The 23213-nt window shown below is 32.0% G+C and overlaps 2 protein-coding genes across 2 annotated transcripts; both read left to right on the plus strand.

Annotated features, from left to right (window-relative positions):
* Positions 1 to 250: 250 nt before the first annotated feature.
* LOC131619487 (uncharacterized) lies at positions 251 to 7492 on the plus strand. The gene is made up of 4 exons (XM_058890576.1): positions 251 to 470; positions 571 to 1687; positions 6008 to 6330; positions 6573 to 7492. The coding sequence occupies exons 1-4, from the start codon at positions 251 to 253 to the stop codon at positions 7490 to 7492; spliced, it is 2580 nt and encodes an 859-aa protein (XP_058746559.1).
* A 7671-nt stretch (positions 7493 to 15163) lies between these two features.
* LOC131617603 (cucumisin-like) lies at positions 15164 to 19788 on the plus strand. The gene is made up of 10 exons (XM_058888867.1): positions 15164 to 15279; positions 16068 to 16070; positions 16281 to 16372; positions 16469 to 16709; positions 16800 to 17310; positions 17457 to 17560; positions 17663 to 17884; positions 17966 to 18077; positions 18168 to 18363; positions 19018 to 19788. The coding sequence occupies exons 1-10, from the start codon at positions 15188 to 15190 to the stop codon at positions 19761 to 19763; spliced, it is 2319 nt and encodes a 772-aa protein (XP_058744850.1). The 5' UTR covers positions 15164 to 15187; the 3' UTR covers positions 19764 to 19788.
* The last annotated feature ends 3425 nt before the right edge of the window (positions 19789 to 23213 follow it).

Here is a 23213-nt window from a genome sequence, read left to right on the forward strand (position 1 = left end):
TTATTATGTTAAAAATCTAAACTTTATTAAAAATATAAAATAAATTCAAATTAGTATATTATATAATTACTTTCTTATTTTTATTTTGAAAATATAAAATAAAATATAAATCTATTTACCGATTTATGACAGTCAAATATTTATCTTGTATTTGAATTGTTTGGAGCAAATGATTTTTTTAGTATTTCATTTATAAAAAGTAATTTGTATGATAAATTGGCGAACAAAGAAATGAAATTGACAACCATTTATGCAAAGATTACTATTATGGAATGACCTTAGAAGATTGGCTCAGAATTTGCAGGATCCATGGCTTGTTATTGGAGACTTCAACAATGTGCTCACCAATATTAACAGAATTGGAGGTAACATAGTCAAAGACTCTGAATTTAAAGACATGGAAGACATGATGGCAGATAGTGGATTACATGCTCATGATACCAGTGGCAATCATTTCACATGGTCCAATGGTTTGGGTGTATTATAGGATTGAACATACCCTGTGTAACATTAATTGGTTCCTGAAATTCCCTGGGAGTGAAGTGCAAGTCCTGAATGCCCATATTTCAGACCATCACCCTCTGAAAATGGACTTGAAAGATCAGCAAAATGTGACAAGACCTAAGACACATTTCAAGTTTATGAACCACAATACCATTAACCCTTTGTTTTTGCACTGTGTAGCAGAAATTTGGAATGCTAGAAATGAAGGTACTTCTATGTACAAAGTATGGTGGAAACTAAAAAAGCTACAACCCCATATGAGACAACTTGCTAGACATATGTCTGAAGGACTGAAAGACTTACAGAATAAAAGAGACCAACTCAAACAAGCTAAAATCCTGCTAGCCACTGACCTCACCAACACACAATATGTAGCAGAGGTAAAGAGGTGTAAGGAAGAGATCCTGAAGACTATGGAGACTGAAGAGAAGATTCTGGGCCAGAGGGCCAAGGTGAGTTGGTTGAAACTTGGGGATGGGAATAATTCTTATTTCCATGCCATTATTAAAGGGAAGAACAAAGCTACAGGTATAACTGTTTTGGAAGATCATGTAGGGAGAACTATGAGTGAACCTAAAGACATTGAGGCTGAAGTGTTGAGATTCTATACAAAGCTTGTTGGCACTAACAGCAACTCACTCCTCCACATTGACATTGATGCTATTAGAAAAGGAGCCCAATTACAACATCACCATGTTGAGTCCTTGACTGCTCCTGTCTCAAACCTTGAGATCCTCCAAGCCTTGAAAAGTATTGGGGAGAACAAAGCTCCATGTATAGATGGTTACACATCTATGTTTTTTAAAACTGCTTGGCCTGTTATTGGTAGTGATATTAGAGATGTTGTTCATGAGTTTTTTAACTACAATAGAATATATAGGCCTATTAACCGTGCTTTAGTAACTCTCATTCCCAAATTCCCTGCTGCAAAACATATGAAGGACCTTAGGCCTATTGCTTGTTGCACTACCTTGTACAAAGTAATAAACACTGTGGTAGACTACAGCCAGTCAACATTCATCCCTGACAAAGTGATACAGTACAACATTATTATTGCCCAAGAGCTTATCAGAGGATATACTAGGAAGCACATATCCCCTAAGTGCACTATCCAACTTGATAGTCAGAAAGCATATGAAACCCTAGAATGGCAGGCCCTTGAGGATATCATGAGAGAAATGAGGTTTCCCCCAAACACTACAACACGGAAGGGCTTTAAAAGCGCTTATTTTGGGCTTTAAAAGCGCTGCCAAGGCCAGCGCTGGCGTAGGTAACAAAAGCGCTTTTGAAAGCGCTCTGGTAGACCCCCTATAAGAGCGCTTTTTCTAGAAAAGCGCTCTGGTAGACGCCCCTATAAGAGCGCTTTCCTGGAAAAGAGCTCTGGTATCTCCCCCTATTAGAGCGCTTTTTCTGGAAAAAGCGCTCTGATAGCTCCCCTATAAGAGCGCATTTCCAAAAGCGCTTTCGTAGGTTGCGTTTTTATTTTTTTATTTTTTATGCTTTTTTTTAATCTTTGGCAGCGCTTTTAGTAATAAAGCGCTTTAGTAGATGGCCCTTTAAGAGCGCTTTTTAAAAGCGCTGTCGTTGCTAAATGAGGTATTTTTAAAGTTCAGCCTGTAATTTAAGCCTCCCAGTTCAACCTATAATATTTTTGACCTGTAATATATTTTCAACCTGTAATATTTTCGACCTGTAATATATTTTCGACGATATATTTTCAACCATAGGTAGGACAAAATATATATACCAATATAATACCATTATAATATCCAAAATTATATATATACATCATTACAAACTAAATCAGTAACATCAACAATATTATACTTCAAATCGACACAAATCCTACATGAATAGTTGCTGAATATAAAATTGACACAAATTCTCTTTGATTTCTTCCAACTTAAGTCTCGTGTAAGAAACAACACGAAATTCGTCAAAGTACTACAAAACAAAAACATAATATGAATGATTTAGTTAAATGTAATAAATTATAAGAAATTATCTTAAATTATAAATTCATACCGTGATTGGAATCTCTAATTGATTCGCCAGAAGGATTTCTTTCATAAACCTCAAAACATAGTATCCGCAATCTGAACTGTTTCGCTGTTGCAGACACTACATAGAAAAACAAATAAGATTTTATAGTTGTCTTGTTTTATCAAGTAGCATAAATATTATAAGCAAAATTGTGAAAAATAATGTACCTGCACTTTGATCTAAGTAATGTTGTTTGATTTTGTCCGGGATACCTGTGCGTCTCGTTGACTTCGGAACACTTGTATTGATCTAACAAAAATATAAAAGCATATGTTTAGATCAGTCTCACAAATAATTAAATATATAAATATACACGAATATTTAGAACGATCCCACTTACAAATCAATCATTTCCTTCATAGCCGGATAATTGGTCCAGTCACCATTTACCGAATTCAGATAATATACCACTTCTCTTATAAGGTTGATAGCAAGCAACAACCAGTGTGCTCTAAAATTAAAACAATAGGTTATATGAAAATTTTGCTACACAAAAGAAACAGAGATTAGATGAACCAAGAATGAGAAACTAACCCTACTGGTCGGGTATTATACGACCAAAGAATCAGACTTTCTGTATTGTCGGTGCACATGAATCTATCGACTAAGCGCTGTCTAACTGATTCCGGTTCCGAAGCAATTGTCATTCCGCTGCAATGGGCGGAAGACACGAAACGGAATCTGTTTGACAATGCAGTCCCGCGCAACACTCTGTCATACAACAAACTTAAATAAAAACATAATAAACATTAGATTATTTTTATTGAAATGTGTAAATAAATTGTGGGACTAATTAAATAATATATCGGATGAGTGAATATTACCGGATGTATGAGTGCATATTACCGACGCCTAGTTGTTCATGCGTAAAAATCTCTTCCAAGTCATCTATTGCAATATTTGACATGAATTCATTACCAAAGACACCTCCATCCATATTGATTTTCACGTAAAGCACCATCCTTCAAATCGGACATATCAACAATTGTTCCGAGCGTCGTCCGGTATCGAGGCACAAAAGCACCACCTTTTTCTGCCGCTGGTTTCGGAGGACCATTGGGCGGTACGCTACAAACTGGCTACGTCACTTGTTGTGACCCCCGAGCAGATGCCTAAAAATCATATAAGTTAGGTAAAATATAAATTCATGCAGTTTTAGATTCAGATTATATATTAACACTTTAAATGTACCTCTTTTAGTGATGCAATAGACTCCTCCTCCTGTAAAATCCCTTTACCCTTAATTGCGGGTTTTGTAGGAGCAGTCTAAAATTAAAATGTAAAAAATAATTAATAAACGGTGCAGAATTCACATTTGAAAACTAAATGATTCATAATCGTTTTCAATATAACTCATCACTAATGGTAATAAGCTCCGAGGGCCATGCAACAAATGATCCTATGGCATCTCGCAGCAATGTCGTCTCTGAGACCATGTCAGGTACCGGTAGCACCGCATCATGATCTAATACAACATCCACCGATACTTTCAGGTGTCCATCCGGGAGCGGTCTATGGTGAAGTAAATCTCCCAAAGTGTTGTGCTGTGAATAAGCAACACTTAAGCAATACCTAATGAGATCCTATAGCTTTCTTATTGGTTAAGTTGGTAGTTAGCTAAAGATTGGAAGTTACAGTTGTCTCGATTGTTTGAGTCTCTAAAAGAAGACAATACCTTATTTCAGCCTACCCCCGATTTCTTAAAGAAGACATTACCTTATTTCAAGGTAGTATAAGTCCACAAACCAAAAAAATGGTTGAGAGACACTAAATTGAAATTAAATAGAACCATAAACAATAAACTATAAGCAGAAAACAACAAACTATAAGCAAGAAGAAAGGGCTAGTAACCTGAGTTGGACTTGATGTGGGAGACGGGTAGGTTTGAATCGGCGTTGTACAAGTAGAAACTAGAGACTTCAAAGTAACTGTAAAATTAAACACACACGATGCAGTTAAATACACCACTACTAACACAATATCAAAAAAACCCCAATCTAGAACTCAATTATTTAAAATGATATGAAATCAATTATCAATTAGCTAGAAACTACAAACACCCGAATTTACAAAACCGAAATGCTCAAATATGTTCTCCAACAAGCAAAATTGGCGACTTCAGAAGGACCATAATGAGTTGATATAGATGTATTGCGTTTATTGGAGCTTGTACCAATTACCTTGACACATATTCTCTTATGGAAAAAATGACTACATTCAGACTTGTCATTGCTTTAACAACCAACAGTTATTGGTTTATCCATTAATTAGACTTTTCAATGATTTCTTAGATGCAAAATTAGATGAAAATGTTTATATGACAAAACCACCATGAAATTCCCTATCTATAAACCTAGCCAAGTGTACAAGCTAATCAAACCTTTGTATAGCTTTAAGCAAGCACAGATGTTCCTGCATATAAGCGTCTTACTTCAATACTAGTAAACACTAATGTTATCCTATAAAAAATCACTAACAAAACAGCCACAATTGCAGCATCTTAAACACCAATAATAAAAAATGACATTCCATGTACTAAATCCATACAGAATCTGAACTTTCAAACTATATTCCATGTACTACATTCCAATTTCAGCTACAATTTTTGTTTCATAAAAATCTATCAAACTCAAATCAATCTCATTGTCACTTAAACAGAATATGAACTTTCAAACTAAATTGACTTAGTGACTGACTCCCAACCTCTAAACCTAAGCTACTAAACCCAGCCAAAGAGAAAGAACCTTTACCTGTATGTGTCTCTCGATTAATCGCTTCTTGAACAAAAGCCCAGAGTTGAACAAGCGACGAGCAGAAGCCGTTGAGAAGAAGACGATGAGAACAAGCGAAGAGCAGAAGACAATGAGAAGAAGATGATTGAGAACGGAGAATGGTGGCTCACAATTTTCTGAGATGGTGAGTTTTCTGAGTTGAAATGGTGGGCAATGATGGAAACGATTTGAATTCGATGTTTTCTGAGTTGAAATGCTGAGAAAGAGGAATTAGGGATTTCAAAGATTTTCAGTTTTCTGTGGGCAGCAATGGCAGAGAAAGAGGAATTAGGGATTTGGAAACGATGAAGCGCGTTTAGTATAATTTGTTTTTAAAAAAACTTTAATTTTAAAAAAGGTATGACAGCGCTTTTGAAAAGCGCTTTCGTAACTAAGGCTATACTACCCCCTATAGCAGCGCTTTTGAAAGCGCTTTCATATTCCCCCTATAAGAGCGCTTTGGAAAAGCGCTTTCGTACCCATGCCTTTACCAGCGCTTTTTGAAAGCGCTTTCGTAACCCCCCTATAAGAGCGTTTTTTTTGCGTATTTTTTAATTTTGTTTTTAGCGAAACCTATACCAGCGCTTTTTCCTAAAAGCGCTTTCGTAGGGGTGCTGCTAAAAGACAAATTTGGCATAGTGAAAATTCATTAGATGGATTACGATTTGTGTCAAGACTGTATCTTATAGGTACAATATTAATGGGCACTATAGTGATTATCTCCCAGCAAAGAGGGGCCTTAGACAAGGTGACCCAATATCTCCCTTATTATTTGTGATAGCCATGGAGTATCTCCATAGATGCTTAAGGAAACTGCAGCAAAATCTTGACTTTAAGTTCCATCCAAAATGTGGCAAACTAGGCATTGTTAACATTTGCTTTGCTGATGACTTAATGCTCTTTACAAGAGGTGATAAGATTTCTGGTACCCTGTTGATGTCAATCTTCAAGGACTTCTCTGCAGCCACTGGTCTTAGAGCTACTCCCACTAAATGTAAAGTGCATTTTGGGGGTATGGCTAAGGATGTTCAGCAGCAAATTCTTGAGGCTACTGGATTTGCAGTAGGGACCTTGCCCTTGAAATACTTAGGGGTTCCTCTACTGAGCAAAAAATTAACTATTTCTCTGTGCAGGCCTTTAATTGATCGCATTGTATAAAAAATTACTCACTGGACATCTAGGCTCTTAAGCTATGCAGGTAAACACCAATTAGTGAGGAGTGTCATATTTGCCATCATTAATTATTGGCTGCAGGTGTTTCCTATGCTAAGTGTGTTATCAAACACATTGAGGCAGTTTGTAGAAGTTTCATTTGGAGTGGTGGGGCTGAGATCACTAGAAAAGCTCCTGTTGCTTGGGACAAGATGTGTGAACCCAAGAATTCAGGATATTTGAACATCACTGCTCTTAATGAATGGAATGTGGCTACTCTGGGCAAGTTAACATGGAATATTCAGGCAAAGGCAAACAAGTTATGGGTGAAGTGGGTCAACAGTTACTATCTGAAGAACCAAAACTTTATGGCTTGGCAAGCTAGAGCTGGATATTCAAGCTTGATGAAGAGCCTGTGCACATGCAGGGACCTAATATTATACACTAACCACTGGGCTGAAGCTGTGCAGAGTGGAAGATACAATACCACTGAGATGTACCAATGCCTTAGGGGTGAGAGAGCAAAAGTCCCTTGGAGGAAAATCCTGTATAAGAACTTGGCAAGACCAAGAGCTAAATTTCACATGTGGTTGGCTTTGACGGGCAGGATTAGTACCAAATGTCGCATTCAAAAATTTGGCATTCATACTGATTTACTGTGTGTTTTCTGTACAAAACAAGAGACTATTGCCCATTTGTATTTTGGCTGCAACTGGACTGGTAGTGTTTGGACAAGTATTCTGCAATGGCTGGGATATCATAGGAATCCTGCACCGTGGCATCAGGAGCAATTGTGGTTAGCCTGCGAAGTGTCGAAGAAAGGATGGAGAAGGAACATCTTGAAGGTTGCAGCAGCAGAGTGCATGTATGCGATTCGGTATCATAGAAACTCTATTATTTTTAGCAAGGAACAAATTGATGATCAGATTATCGGGAGTATTAAGTTCATAGTCTACACTAGGTGTTCTAGCAATAGATTACTTAATCCACATTTTGATGCTAATACTCTTTGCATAGAGTGATGTGTATTCTTTGTTTTCTTGGATCCTAGGATCGGATGTATTACACTGTTTTGGGATTAATAAAATTAATATTTGTTCCAAAAAACTTATTATTTTTTTTAAAATAAGAACAATTTTTACTCAATAAAAAAATGTAATAGAAGATTAATAATATGTAAATTTTATGGATATATTGAAAAGTAGTTCTATAGATATTTTAATATTAAAATATTTGTGTTTTATGTACAAATACAAATTTACCACAAAAGAAGAATATGTGTCTTAAAGATAAGAATGGTTTATAAAGATTTTTAGTAATTTTAATAGTCTTTAGTTTTCTCAAGTTTATATAGAGATTCCAACGTTAACTTTATTGACAGCGTGAGAAGTTAACTTTATTGACAGCGTGAGAAAATAAGAATGCATGAAAAATATATGACAAATACAAATACCAACAATTTCTTAATATTTTGTACGTGTTAAAATTTAAAAACTAGAGGAAATTATGCATGTATTTTTGTGGTAACTTCTTTTCTAAAGTCTATTGCAGACTTTTGGTGTTTGCGATAAGTTCTTTTTTAAAGGCAATAAGTTCTTTTTTAAAGGCGATAAGATATATTTGGTGTTATGGTAATTTCTTTTCTAAAGTCTATAGAAGATGTGTTAAGCAATATGTTAAAACTTTAAAATATCAGTAACATAACTATTTAATCTTAAATTCAATATTATAGATAAATTTAAAACAATTAAATAGTTAAATTATTAAATTATTAAATCAAAATTAAAATTAGTAACATAAAACTTATATGGACTAAAGTTTAAGAGAAATTTTTAAATAAATTAAAAATAAAAATTTATGGACTAAAATTTAATTAAATTTTGCAAATAAATAAAAAATAAAAGTTAAGTCCATATCAATACATCAGCCTTTAATTTATGGAAAATGTGTATAGCATTATATATAGAAACAAAAAGAGCAATGGCTTGGTTTTTTTCCTCCCGCCAATCTCTTTCTCATTTAATAATAATGATATACTATTTCTTACTTATGAAGTAACTTTGTTTAAGTTTTGTATTATTTTAGATAAATTCTTTGATAAAGTTGGGTATTAGTATATTAGTATAAATTGTTTTAAAATTTTAAAAATGAAATAAATTTAAAAAATGACATGATAAAGAATTATACTATTTGATTAGTTAAGGGTGCCGATTTCTAGGACTATTAAAAAAATAAAAAATTTAATCGAACCCTCAAACAGAATCCAACTGTGGTTAAAATAATTAAATTATTATGTTTGGTAAGTGAACCAAACCATATGGCACAAACAATTTTAAAACTGTATCAAAATTAAAACCGAACTAAATCAAAATTGAAACCAAACAAAATCGAAATTGAAAATAATAAATGCTAAAAATAAGTTCTAAAGATTTCAAAAAGAATATGAAAAAGAATTAAATGATTCGTCTCTTTATTTAAAGATTTGGTTTGGGAAAAATATATTTTTAACGATTCGGTACGGCTTAAACTTTTAAAAGGTATAATAAACCAATAATTTTAGTTGGATCAATTCTAATAAAAAAATTGCTCATTTCAATTTAAATGAATTTTGATCATGATTTGGTTGGAACAGAATCTCTATCGATACCAAACTAAGTTCAAATAAATTGAATTTCATCATTATTTTAAAAGAATTTAACAGTCCAGCCGTACAGCACCGAGTACCAAACCTCAAATTTTAGGGGCCCAATTTTTTTTTATGGTTAGACAAACAAATTTTAAAAGCAAATTTTAAATATATAAAATTTATATAAAAAAATTTATAATATATAAAATTTATAAAAAAATTTTAAAAGCAAATTTTAAATATAAAAAAATTTATATAAATTTTAAAATTATAACATAGTCTTTAAATTGATTGAACCGACCCTGATATATATATATATATATATATATATATATATATATATATATATATATATATATATATATATAACAAAAGATATTTAATATAATTATTATGGAAAAAAGTAAATGATTGGTTAAAAAAGCTAAAATAATAAAAACATGGGAGGGGTATGGTTATAATTCATAGCTACTAAAGCATCATACTTCAACGTATGCTCTTCAAGTGTAAGTCATTGAGACTATTGTCAAATTAATTGGAGCTTAGTTTTTCTAATTTAAATGTTCATAATAATTCAATATATAATCTGTACTGTATAAAGAACATCGATAGAATAAGTAGCTAATTGAGTAAAAGAAAAAGAAACAACTCAATGAATATTATAGTCTGGCTGTTGATAAACTTAACTATTTATGCATGCGTTTACTATTTGTGCATGAATATTATAGTCTGCCTGTTTATAGAAAATGTACATAGCTTTTCAGAAAGAAAAAAAAAGAAATGGTACGGACATAGAATAGCAAATGCTTAGCTTTTTCCACCCGAAAGCCTTTTTCTCATTCATTAATGCAGTGCATCTATACAAATGAAAAGTGAATATTGGGGGAATCATTCATTCGGGCCATTTCATCTCTTTTAGATTTTTTAGATTTAAAATTTTTCTTATTGTACTTTGAAATTTAAAGGTCCTTCTTTCACTCTGTTACACCCAAATAGAAATGAAATAGTCTTATCACTACAAATGTAAATGAATATAGTTTATTATTTTCTTTTTAAAATAACTATTTTAATTCATCAATTTATACTTTACGGACAACTCATATCATGGTTGATTTGTTTTTTCTTTCTCTTTAAAAGTATCTCTATATGAATCATACTTAATCATACTTAATGAATTTGACAGATAACTATATTACATTATAGATTAACATTACACAAAATCAGCTTATACTATTTATTTTTTTGAGAAAAAGGCAAGCCTCAATTTGTCTAAAAACAAAGACGTGTTAATAAACTAACTCATTTTTATTTCCCGTGTTCCCTTTTATTTGTGGAACACACATAACTCAATTTTATTTTTTTCTTTGGACGAATCCCTGCAAAAAATGACTATGTTAAAGAAACACTACCGTATCTCTAACTTTCCATAACCCTAACCCTATGAAAATTTCATCACCTATCCTCAACTTCAATCATCATCGTTAACTTAAGGTCTAAATTTTAAGATGGAATCAGCAGCAGACGAAGGGTGGCATCAGGTGCTGGAAACATGGAAAGAGATCTTCAAACAATTGTAAATCTTGGGACAATGCTAGAGAAGGTTATGGTGGGAAACAAATGACTACACCAACAACCTTCTTCTTTATGTCTTTTCCAATAAAGCTTAGAGAAAAATATTTATATGAAGTTTTGAACGATAATACATTGACGAGGTAATCATTCCTTCAACACAAGGCCTTCTTCGCGGTGCTGTCAGCCGCGCCACCACCTTCTTCAGCCATGTCTCCCATTACGACGTTCAACAACCGCCGCGCCTCCCTCCCTCTCTCATTGTGCTACGTTTCCCTCTCTCTATATCAATCACCATGTTTTTTTCACTGATGAATCTGAGCATACTTCTACAAAGGTTGACTACCCCACCAAGTTGCTCTTCTCTTCCAATAGACAGAAGTTTCACCCAGCCCATGTTATCACTAATATCAAAAGCAAAAGTCCCTTTGTGCTAGATATGAGGAAGATTACTATACCATTTGGGCATAATAGAAAGATCATATTAGGGGCCCAAGGTGTAAGTTTGACAAAAGGGAAATGGAAAAATTGGGAGAAGTATGAAAGAGAGAGCTAAGGCACAAATAGGAGAGAAGAGAACCAACTGTAGAACCTGGAACGCGAATCAATTGCTAGCAATCTAAGGTAAGGGGAGTTATCGTAATTCTTATAATTAATACAAGAGTTAGAAAATTATAGGTTGGGTTTGTGGTTTGGGTTTTGGTTGATTGATGATGATATGATGAAAGTATGATGAATAAGATGCTTGGTGATTTGCGATTTGTATTGTTAATCATTGAAGCTTACATGATAGCTTCAAGGAGTCTTTTAGCTCTTTATTTTGAATAAAGAGTGTCTTTCTCTCATATGTTATATCGGGGTTGGGGTCGTTTAGTTGGAATAATATCGTTTTGTTATTTCTTTTGAAGTTTGGATTACCTGCTGTGGTATTTAAGATGTTTTGAATTATGAATTCCGCTACGAGAACTTGAATTAGATTTGTTATCATTGAAGAAGTATATTGTTTAAATAATTTGAAAACCAGTGTTACGGAGGAGACCGTTTTATTATGAAGTTTTTATGAAGGTGAAACTCTAGTTGGTGATTAGTGTTTATTTAATTATTAGAATATATGCAAATTATATATATATATATATATATATATATATATATATATATATATATATATATAGGTTTACGTGGGTGTTACAATTCGTGCTATGATGGTCCTCCATCAGGTGCTCCATCTCCGAGCTCTCAGCCATAGAAGCAGTATCCACCCTCGTCTCCTTAGGGATGGAACCCACCTTCTTGGAGCGTGCCTCAGTCTCACACATCCACATCTTCTCTAGCTCCCACTGACATCGTTACTGTTATGCCCACCATGTCCCGTAATCCTCTAAATAACATGTGGTACATGGACACCAGAGCATCGACCCATACAACAGCATTACAAGGAAATATCTCGTCTTATTCTAATTTGATTCATTTATATCAGAGACTTATTGTTTGAAGTTGACATGGTATTTCAATTCAAATGTCAAGTTACACAACTTATCCTACATCCACAAACACAAACCCTTAAACCTTAACCATGATTTACACACTCCACAAATTATTAAAATTTTGATTTCCACTATGCCAACAAACACGTTAGGCATCTCGTTTTTTACCAGAGGCGTTGTCTATTCTAGCGATGTTATTTGTATAGACAACACTTTGTTTAATGTAAAAGAACAGGCTTAAGTGCACTCTATGCAGCGCTTCCTGTTAAACACGTTGGCTTAATTGCACTAGAGGCAGCACTTCCTATTAAAAGCAATGGATTAAGTGCACTTCAAACATCACTCTTTGTTAAAAGCGTTGGCTTAAATGCACTTTATACAACGATTTATGTTTAAAACGCTGGCTTAAGTGCACTTTAGGCAACAATTTATTTTAGAAGTGTTGGTTCACACACACGCACACACGCATATGTTTGTCAAATATACCTTCACAAGAATTAGATCGATATATATCATATTCTTTACAAAATCACGTATTAAAGACTGTATTAAAAACCATTTACTTTTGTTTTTTTTTTTATTTAGTAGATTTTTTCATGATTTTGCACCAAGTAGATTTATTGGTAAAAGCTTACATATTTATCATTTAACTATAAATATTAATTTTAATCATTATAGTCAACTATGAAGATTTTGTTACGATTGAAATCAAGAAAAACTTTTAAATATTTTTATTGATGTGAAACTTTCAATTTTTTCAACCAAAAAATATATATTTGAACTTAATTTTGTTACGTATATCTTTTAAATAAAAAATATATTTTTTTTAAATAGAAATTTTTTAACATATGTAATATATATTTATCAATTGAACTATAAGCATTAAAAATACTTAAGCTTGATATGTTTCATTTTATATATAAAATTAATAAATAAGAGTTACTAAATATTTACAAAATGTTACACTCAAGTGGAAGATTTAAGTAAGTTTTGAAACTGTCAAATTAAATATATGTTAAAGGTTTAAATAATTTTCATAATGATTAAATTTTTTTAAAATGATATATGTTACATACTCATGACAATTATTTCTATACCTTTATATTAAATATTCATTCACCATCAAGCCGTTACAATTGTTATAATAAGTTTTTAATTATTTAATTTGACCATTTCCCATTCAAAACTGCAACTTATATCATTTGTCTGCTTCTATCATTTGTGCTACGTACTCCATATTATATACTATAATTTTGCCTTTTCAAAGCACGTTTGTAAATATAATTCTTCTAACATTTGTGCTATGTGCTCCACATTATATTCTAATTTTTCCTTTTCAAAGCCATGTTAGTAAATATATTTCTTAGATTATTAGTTCAATGTACTCTACATGATATGCTCTAATTTTCTGTTTTCAAAGCCGCGTACGTAAAAATATCCACATTGGATTTTATATTCTTGAAAATGTTTCTTATAAGGGGTTGGTACTGATACTATGAAGTTATTTTTCTATTAAAATGTTTCTTATATTGAAACATTTATTAATTTGTTTTATCTCTTATATGATATTTTATCTTAATTCTCTTTATATTTTCTTATTCTTTATCTTTTTTAATTTTTCAATTTTTTTAATCTTCTTTTTTAGTCTTCTAAAAATGTTTCAAGACACTTTTGTCTTTATATTTCAAAAAGTCTTGCGCTATATAGTTCACCAAATAAAAATATAAGAGAAGTTAAATACTTAGAACACAATATATTGTGACATGTGATAAAAAAAATATATATTGTGACATTAAACATAAATTATAGAATCAGTTACATATTACTATTAAAAATAAAATTTAATATATAATTTGTTTACTTATTCATAATAATTTTTTATTAAATTCTAATACATACTTATATAATTTATATGGTCAAAATCTAGTTGTTTTTTAATGTAGTTCTGCTATATCCTTTATAAAGGAAAACTAAAATTATTTTAGTTAATGAATTAGAGGAGTATTGCACCTAATTTTTATGTTCCATATTACCTTTTTATAAAGGAAAAATAAAACTATTCAACTTAAAGTGAACACTAAAATATCTTTGAACAAAAAGAAACATGAGTACAAACAATGAAAAAGTACAATAAGTCCCACATCATAACACATTAGAATCCAACACTAGAGTAAGATCAAATATTCTACTATATAAGCATAAGCATATCATAACACATTAGAATCCAACACTGAGAGTAAGATCAAATATTCTCCTATATAAGCATATACCCAACATCATAACACTGAGAGCAGAACAGGAAAAAGCCACAAAACAAAACAAAACTGCCGTTGCAAGCAAACAGGAAAAAGCAAAAGCTAGCTACTCATCCACAAAACCAACTATCTTTCTTTTATGAGCTCAACTGAAAATTTGTAAGTCATTGTATTATCTATACTTTGATTTTGGTGATATAATTATTTTGGTGCTTTCAAATTTTGGTGAGGGAGTGAGGGCACATAGTACTGGAGTGTACAGCTGTGAGAAACGGTTTGTTGTGATTCGGATACCACTGCTTGGGGCCATTTTGTACCACCGGCTTTCGGTGCATGTTCTTGTTTTTTGTCATTTTCTCCTTTTGTAGCCTAATTAATCGTTGGTTAAAAAAATAAAAAAGATAAAATAGTAATCATCTTACTTAGGAGTGAGGTAAAGCTAGGTCAGGAATTTAAAGTAAGTTACTCATAATGCTTATATAAACAGCTAAGTGAAGTTTCTATTGCCGAATCAATGAACTTGTGAGAATCTTCCGAATCATTCACCACAGCATTATTATTAACTTCTTAACTTTTTTTAGCTTGACAATGGACAGCCGATTTTTGTTCAGTCTCCTGCCTTTCATTGTTACTCTTACTTCGCTTTTTATTAACTCATCTTCCCAAGATGAGTTGAAGGTAAATACACTTCATCTTTCTTTATAAAAGTTTTATGATATATGTTTTTGTTGACTAGAATAAAACAATCTTTCATATTTCGAATAAATATATGTTATTTTGTAAATGCAGACATACATAGTATATACGGGATATATGAAAGATGAAGTTTCAGCATTGGTCCACTACAAAAACATGCTACACCAAGCTTCTGATAGGTTGCATATTTAAATTAGAGTTTTAAAATTTTAATAGTACAATAAATAAGGGTAAGGATGTTGAAGAAATTATTTTTCTAAGTCATCCAACATCACATAAACCTATTTAGGTTTGAGTTTTTAACAATCCAACTGGAAAACAAATATGGATAAGCTAAAGTCATTTCTATAACTTAAGTTTTATCGTTTTTGGGGGCTGTACAGACCGAATTGGTTGGTATTTTTAAGCGTGCAACTCAAGTGCGACCGGTCGGTTGTCGGTTTTAGTTACTGCTGGTTTGGTTGGTGTTTAGCAGTTGCAAGAATTCTTTCCATTTGTTGGAGTTCCTTTGTGTTTTTTGGGTGCTGTCTTAAAGGCTCATTAGTTGCCAGATGAGGAATTAATTGATTTAGGGAGTTTTGTTTGGGTGGTTGTTAGCTCTGTGTTCTGGTTTAGTGCTCCAGTTTTCCTTTTTCTGTTTTGGGGTGTTTGGCATCTTAATTCTGCTTTTGTTATCTCTATGGCCGGTATCTTTTTGGACACTTTGGACCATTTTAGACTTGGCATTTCTTAAGCAAGGTCTTGATTATATATGATTTAGCCTTTTCAAAAAAAATTATTTATTTAATTTCATTTTTATCCCTTATTTAAATTTGTTGCCTTTCATAATATATCATTTAACCTTTTTGATTTTTCTCCTATATAATTTTTTAAACAAACTCAAAATTTAAAGTGGTATATTAGTGGTTTTCTCTTAAAATAATGGTCTAAAATTATAATACAGTAGAATAAAGTGACATATGTTAAGCAAGTCATTTAGTTTATGATATATTTGTTTGTTACAGTTACATGCAATTTAATATTTTCTTTGATAGGTCTCGGATAATTTATTTTAAACTTTTACTATTTTTTTTGTTAGGTCTCCCTTCTATTTGATCATAACAAAATATGAAATTAGTCATAAAACTATATTATTAATAATTGGCTTGTTACTCATTATATTTATTTTCAATTTTAACAGTCAAGAGCCAAAAGCTTTACTACATCATTACAAACCTAGCTTTGGAGGGTTTGTTGCAAAACTAACCAAGGCAGAAGCAGAAAGAATGGAAGGTGTGTAGACACTAATTTTTAACTATTGAAAACTAAATTATATTTATTCATTATACTTAATAATTTTATGTTTAATTACGAAAATTGATATTGTAGGATTGGATGGAGTTGTGGCTGTATTTCCCAATAAAAAGAGACATCTCCTTACAACAAAATCCTGGGATTTTATCGGTTTTCCAATGAATGTGAAGAGAGAATCATATGAATCCGATGTTATCATTGGAATAATAGATTCTGGAATTTGGCCAGGATCCGAGAGTTTTAATGATAAAGGCTTTGGACCACCTCCAAAGAAATGGAAGGGTGTTTGTCAAATCTATAACTTCACTTGCAACAAGTAAGAAGTAATTTTGGAACTCATTAAAATATTTGATTTATAAGAGAGTATATCACAAACAATTGTTCATATAATATTTTTTTTTTGTAGTAAGTTAATTGGGGCTAGATATTATGGTGTTCTGAATGATAATGCAATGCTCTCTCCCATTGACGTTTACGGTCATGGAACGCATGTAGCATCTACCGCAGCTGGAAATCCTATCGAACATGCAAGTGTGTTTGGCTTAGGAGAAGGAACATCTAGAGGTGTGGTTCCATCAGCCTGTATTGCTATATATAAGGTATGTGGAACTTCAACGTGCTACTCAACGAGTATTCTTGATGCATTCCATGATGCGGTAGCAGATGGAGTTGACATAATATCAGTGTCCATTGGTGGAGAAACAGAAATTCAATTTATGATTTTTAATGATGAATTGTCGCTTGGATCCTTTCATGCAATGTCACATGGAATTTTAACTGTATTTGCTGGAGGAAACGATGGCCCAAAACCTGCTTCATTATCGAATTTTTCACCATGGTCTATTATTGTGGGAGCTGGAACTTTAAATAGGAAATTTGTAACCAAGGTGAAATTAGGAAACAACAAGGTTTATGAGGTAAATCTATAATTTTGTTTCTATCATATTCTAAAATAAGTTTTTATTTCATCTTCTCTGACTTCAAAATTTGGTTTGTAATGCATACTTCATAACTAAATTAATAATATACTATGTTAATGTTTCTTTTTAATTTTTAATGTTAGGGGATCTCCGTGAATACATTTGACCTCTTGGGAAAAATGTATCCTATTGTCTACAGTGGAGATGTTCCAAATAAAGAAGCTCACTTAAATGGCGATGAATCCAGGTAACTAATTTAAATTCATAGTTGTATAACAACGTATTATTAAATACAGATGAAAACTTAGTTTATAATTTGTTAACAAAAATACTGTAATTAAAAATGTAGGTTTTGTACTAGCAATTCCCTTGATACTAAGTTGGCGAAAGGAAAAATTGTCCTATGCGAAGGCGGCAGCAAAGGAGCCTTAGAGGCATTAAGAGTTGGTGCTATTGGTGTTTTGACGCAAGGGGAAAGTTTTAGAGATGTTGCTGACTCTTACCCTTTAGCTGCAAGTTACCTTCATTCAAAAGATGCCTCTAGGATACACAAGTACATAAATTCTGTGAGGTAAATGTACTGCAATTTCTATATCCACTTACTTACAATCATTTTAAAAATTTTAACTTCTTTCAATAAATTATTTTGCAGAACTCCTATAGCAACAATATTTAAATCGGATGAATTAGAAAATACTTTAGCACCTGTTGTTGCATCCTTTTCATCGAGAGGTCCAAATCTAGTTACCCCTGATATTCTTAAGGTTTGTTTTTTTTATTCACCACTAAATTAAAAACAACTATTTGATTTTAAATATTATGATTAACTCTTTTCCTATTGATTAATGTTGTAGCCGGACCTAATTGCTCCCGGTGTATATATCATGGCTAGTTGGTCTCCAATTTCTCTCGAAGGAAGAAATTCTGGATTTAACATTGTGTCCGGAACATCAATGGCATGTCCACATGTATCCGGTGCAGCAGGATACATCAAATCCTTCCATCCTACTTGGTCACCTGCTGCTATCCGATCAACACTGATGACAACAGGTAATACGATCACACTTGGAGTGCATACTGATATACATTTGCATCAATAAATTGAAAATAAAGTTAGCACATATTTAATTTTGATTATTGTTTTTAAAACAAATTGTCCTTTTTAAAGTGAATATTTATCGTAACCAATTAAGAAAGTTATCCATGTGGAGATTGAATTACACTTTTTCTTCTCTTTTTTTTTTATACTTATATACTTCACTTCATTTTTATAAAATTAAACTTTTATCTATGTTTCAATTATTTTTTTATTGTCGAATATATATTACCGAACTCATGCCCTCAGCTATGAAATAATGCTAAATATAATATTTAAACTAACTATTTCAAACTTATGAAAAGTTTTTGAAAGTATTTAAGTTTTTAAATCTATAAATTTAATAAGTATTTAGTATTACATACAAGTGATATCGATAGTTCTATATAAAGAAGTTTTTTTTTAAATGATTCTTCAAAATTACTTGCTACTATTTTTCTTGGTATCTATATAAAAAATATAAAGGGACATGCAACACATATTTACTTATCATAACAAGACAATACACTAAGATAAAGTAATTTATATTTATTTGATTTGAAATGTGTATAGTTTAGTTAATGTTTTAAATTAATATAAATAAGTATTATGTGTTCCTTGTGTTGCAGCCAAACAATTGAGTCCGATAAATAATCAAGATGCTGAATTTGCGTACGGAGCAGGTCAAATTGATCCATTGAAAGCTTTAAATCCCGGCTTAATATATGATGCTGGAAAAATGGACTACGTAAGATTCATATGTCAACTAGGCTACAATAAGTCCGTTATAAAACAACTCACTGAAAATTCAAGGAGTTGTTCCAATATATCATATATATCTGCCCGGGATTTAAATTATCCATCGTTTGATTTAAAAGCATCAAATCCGCACAACATTAGAGGGACCTTCGAACGAACGGTAACAAATATTGGATCACCAACATCCACATATAGAGCATTTCTTTCGGTTCCTAATGGACTAATCATCTCGGTGAAGCCCGATGTTTTGTCTTTCACATCAATAGGAGAAAGGCAAACATACATTCTTACAATAGATGGATCCATTAAAGAACCCATTAGTTCTGCTTCTCTAATTTGGGATGACGGTGAACATCAAGTGAGGAGCCCCATTGTTGTTTATGATCAACGAGCCGAAAAAGTTAGAAATGCTCCGTATTTTAATGTTCGTGCTGTTGTTATTATTGTTGTTGTCTTTGTAATTATATTGATTTTCATTTTCATTTTAGTTAAGTGTAGGCACTTGTGTTTAGCAGCTTTGTATCAATTTTATTTGTCCCGTAGGGCGAGCCCACAGCGTAGTCAGGGGGTTGAACTGCAACCCATCAACGTTGTAAATCCACAATTAACAATGTAATCCATATTTTATTTTGTTTGCACCCCTAAATTTTGTGAGTCTACATCCAGTGCTATCGCGTATTAGCTTTCAATTCTTCATTCAAATCATCACAGTAAAGTATACACGATAGTCAGAGCATCCAGAGTTAAAAGGATACAGCATAGACTTCCTACCTCTAATAAATAAATAGAAATAAATTAAAATTAAAAATGTTTTATAAAATGACACGACTAAGATTCGAGCTTGGTACTATTGGTTTACTCAACTATTGATACAACCTACAATTAAGATTATGTAGTATATTGATATTGATTTAGGGGATTATATTTAAAAAATAATCTCTTAATAAAATATTTATGTTATTAAAATATTTATTTTCTCTATTTTAAAAAAAATAAAATTGTAAAATTATAATTTTATTAGTAGCTATTTCTAAATTAATATAATATTAATGATATCTTATAAATCATTCTAATAGGTATTTTTATAAAAACACTTATGTATACAACAATTATAAAAATTAAATATGTGTAGCTATGTATTTTTATATAATTAATATCTTACTCGTATTTAAATATTCTACAATAATTTGAACTTAATAAAGAGTAAAATATTTTAAAGTATTATTAGATAGTATATTTGGAAATTTAAAATTCCAATGCTTAAGCTATTAATGATTCAAGGAAAAAAACTATAATAAAATATAAAAAATGTGTAATATATATATATATATATATATATATATATATATATATATATATATATATATATATATATATATATGGCTCACTAAGATTCAGTAATTTCACACAAATCATATTATTGTTTTTCTGGTATGCTATAGAAAGTGAAGGAGTCGCTAGAATGTTTGGATTATGTTGGAACGGTAAAGCGGCAAGCAACAAAATATTTGGAAGTATTTATCCCAGAAATTATCGTGTCCACAGAGATTAGTGCTACTGAATTTCCGTTTGACGAATTCTTAGTTATGAGTTTGGGTTAAAATGGGTTTAGACGGTAAATGCGGAAATTTAACATATGAACACAACAAAATTTCATTAGTCGGACAATAGATACTCTCGAGATTTGAAACTCATATACCCGTCAAATACTTAAACTTACTACTCAGTTGAAATCAACCTAAACAACTAAACAACATCATCACGTATCGCTCACTTGGAGGTTATGTCTAACGCAAAGTGAGACAACGACTGTATTACTCGCGTCGATGATCTCTCAGCACAACACGAGCAACACGGAAGCATTAAGAACCGACACTAAAGTGAATACTAAGTTCTAATCTATATCTAAAGTTAAAACCCAATAAATGTTCTTCCTAAACTCGGACTCGAATCATCCATCTCTGCAATAATCCAAACCCACATAGAGAAAGCAATCACTAACGAAGATTTATAATGAATGCATTAAACAACATCATGAGCAATAAAATACATATAGACAAAGCATACTTACAACAAAACCCCAACATAAATGGTTATAAAGAGAAGAGGAAGAGAAGAAAACTCAATTTCTCGCGGTGTCAAACACGATCCACTAAGCTCCCGACTTCGGATCATCCATGAGCAAGCCATAAATGTTGTTTTCTAAGCTCTAATGTACAAAAAATGAAGGTCAAGACTTTGGAAACAAATACCTCAAAACCATAACCTAAAAAATGTGTTTTTCCCCTATTTATGCGGATCTGGTGTAGCTCGCGTCGCGCGCAGGATGGTGTGTCGCCGCTGACTGTTGTCTTAAAAAAAAACAGCTTTAGTGTTTTGGCCATAACCTGAGAACCGTAACTCCGATTTGCGCCCGGTTTGAAGCGTTGGAAAGCTTATTCAATTTCCTATCTAACAATAAAAAATATCAACCAAATTGATGAATTATTATTCTTTGATTTTGAGCTTTATTCGTTGACGAGTTGGTTCCGTTGCTCAAAAACGCGCGTTTGAAGCCGTGTCTTCGACACGTTATTGCTCATGCTCCAAATACGCAAGAATACCTACAAAAGACACAAAAACTATCAAACGGTATAAAGGTATATGAAAATACAACTATTCACAAAGAATACGTATTTATACACAAAACGGGGAAATATTCAACGAATATCAACAAAAGTCTCGATAAGTACCACAAAACATATATACAACATAAGTACAATTTGCCACTTATCAAACTCTCCCCAACTTAAATCTGTTTGTCCTCAAATAAGGCCACGCATTCAAATCTCAAAAGTAAAAATCCAAAGAATAAAGAATCAACACAGTTTAGAAAACGAAACAATTGCACAGTTCAAACCAAAAATGCCCAAACAAAGTAAAAACTTACCACAATCCTACAACGACACATGAAAATGAAACGAATCCTAAGCACAAAAGTCATACAGAACATTTAAACAAAACATGCTCAATCATGAATCACGCCTAGCGAAAACTCATCGGTAGATGAAAAACACCGAAAGGTGAGGACTTTGACACACACCCAATAATCTTGCAAGCAATAGACAACATTATGCGTTCATCCAAAAATACTATTGAAAATGCAACAGCACGAATCACAAGGGCTTTCAAGGTTGTAATGTGGCTCGGTTAACAAACAAGGAATAAGTCCTAAAGCTAATCGAAACAAAAACTTGCCTAAACCTAAGAGAGTAATTACTTCCACAAAGTTTCAAACAATGAAATTTCAATCAAACTTCTTATTTATCACAAATTGTCAAACCAAAACATAATACTTATTATCACAACTATGACATACTCTTTTTGTTTTTGTTTTTCAAAAACTTTTTCTCTTTTTTCTTTCTTTTTCTTTTCTTTCTTTTTCACATTTTTTTCTTTTTCTTTTTTTCCACAACCTCATACCAATCAAAACATAAGTAGTTAAACATCCTCTCCCCAACTTGAATACAACCATTACCATAATATGAATATTCCCTACTTTCTAAGTCAAGGCAAAAATTCAAACTATAAATTATAGTTGAGGGTTCAAGAAAACAAAGAATTAAACATCCATACACAATAGAGAATCAAATGCTCATAGACAAGCATTAAACAAAAATAATATGGGTGTTGACAAAATGGATCAAAGGAGGTTACTAATGCTCACACACTCACATGGTGAATTGATATTTGGCTATGGTAGTTGTGCTCAAAATCAAACAAGTGTCTTGATCACTTCCGTGCATTCACAAAATCAATAAAAAAGAAAGATTAAACATAATAATATCCAGTTAAAATAAGAAATATCGGTATCTCTCATATATGCACAATGGAAAGCCTTCTCACATTTATGGTAAAAAGGGAAAACTAATTGTGATTCAAGTCATGAGCAAGTTATGCAATAAGAATGAGTAATATGAAATTTGTACAAATGAAAAGTCTCATAAATATGTGATGCTATAGAAAGCGATAAACGAGTACCTTGCTACGTACAAATTTGAACAATCATTACCACACAACCGCCACG

This window comes from Vicia villosa, linkage group LG7 (assembly GCF_029867415.1).
Source record: "Vicia villosa cultivar HV-30 ecotype Madison, WI linkage group LG7, Vvil1.0, whole genome shotgun sequence".
NCBI lineage: Eukaryota > Viridiplantae > Streptophyta > Magnoliopsida > Fabales > Fabaceae > Vicia > Vicia villosa.

What these genes read in the sequence shown, in the direction of transcription:
- LOC131617603 (XM_058888867.1), top strand. Translation starts at nt 15,188, where the DNA reads ATGCAGACATACATAGTATATACGGGATATATGAAAGATGAAGTTTCA. An exon ending in AGAAGCAGAAAGAATGGAAG is followed by an intron (nt 16,373 to 16,468) that starts GTGTGTAGACAC and finishes TTGATATTGTAG; the next exon opens with GATTGGATGGAGTTGTGGCT. An exon ending in AAGTACATAAATTCTGTGAG is followed by an intron (nt 17,885 to 17,965) that starts GTAAATGTACTG and finishes ATTATTTTGCAG; the next exon opens with AACTCCTATAGCAACAATAT.
- LOC131619487 (XM_058890576.1), top strand. Translation starts at nt 251, where the DNA reads ATGCAAAGATTACTATTATGGAATGACCTTAGAAGATTGGCTCAGAAT. An exon ending in GATATCATGAGAGAAATGAG is followed by an intron (nt 1,688 to 6,007) that starts GTTTCCCCCAAA and finishes TGTATCTTATAG; the next exon opens with GTACAATATTAATGGGCACT. An exon ending in ATGTAAAGTGCATTTTGGGG is followed by an intron (nt 6,331 to 6,572) that starts GTATGGCTAAGG and finishes TATTGGCTGCAG; the next exon opens with GTGTTTCCTATGCTAAGTGT.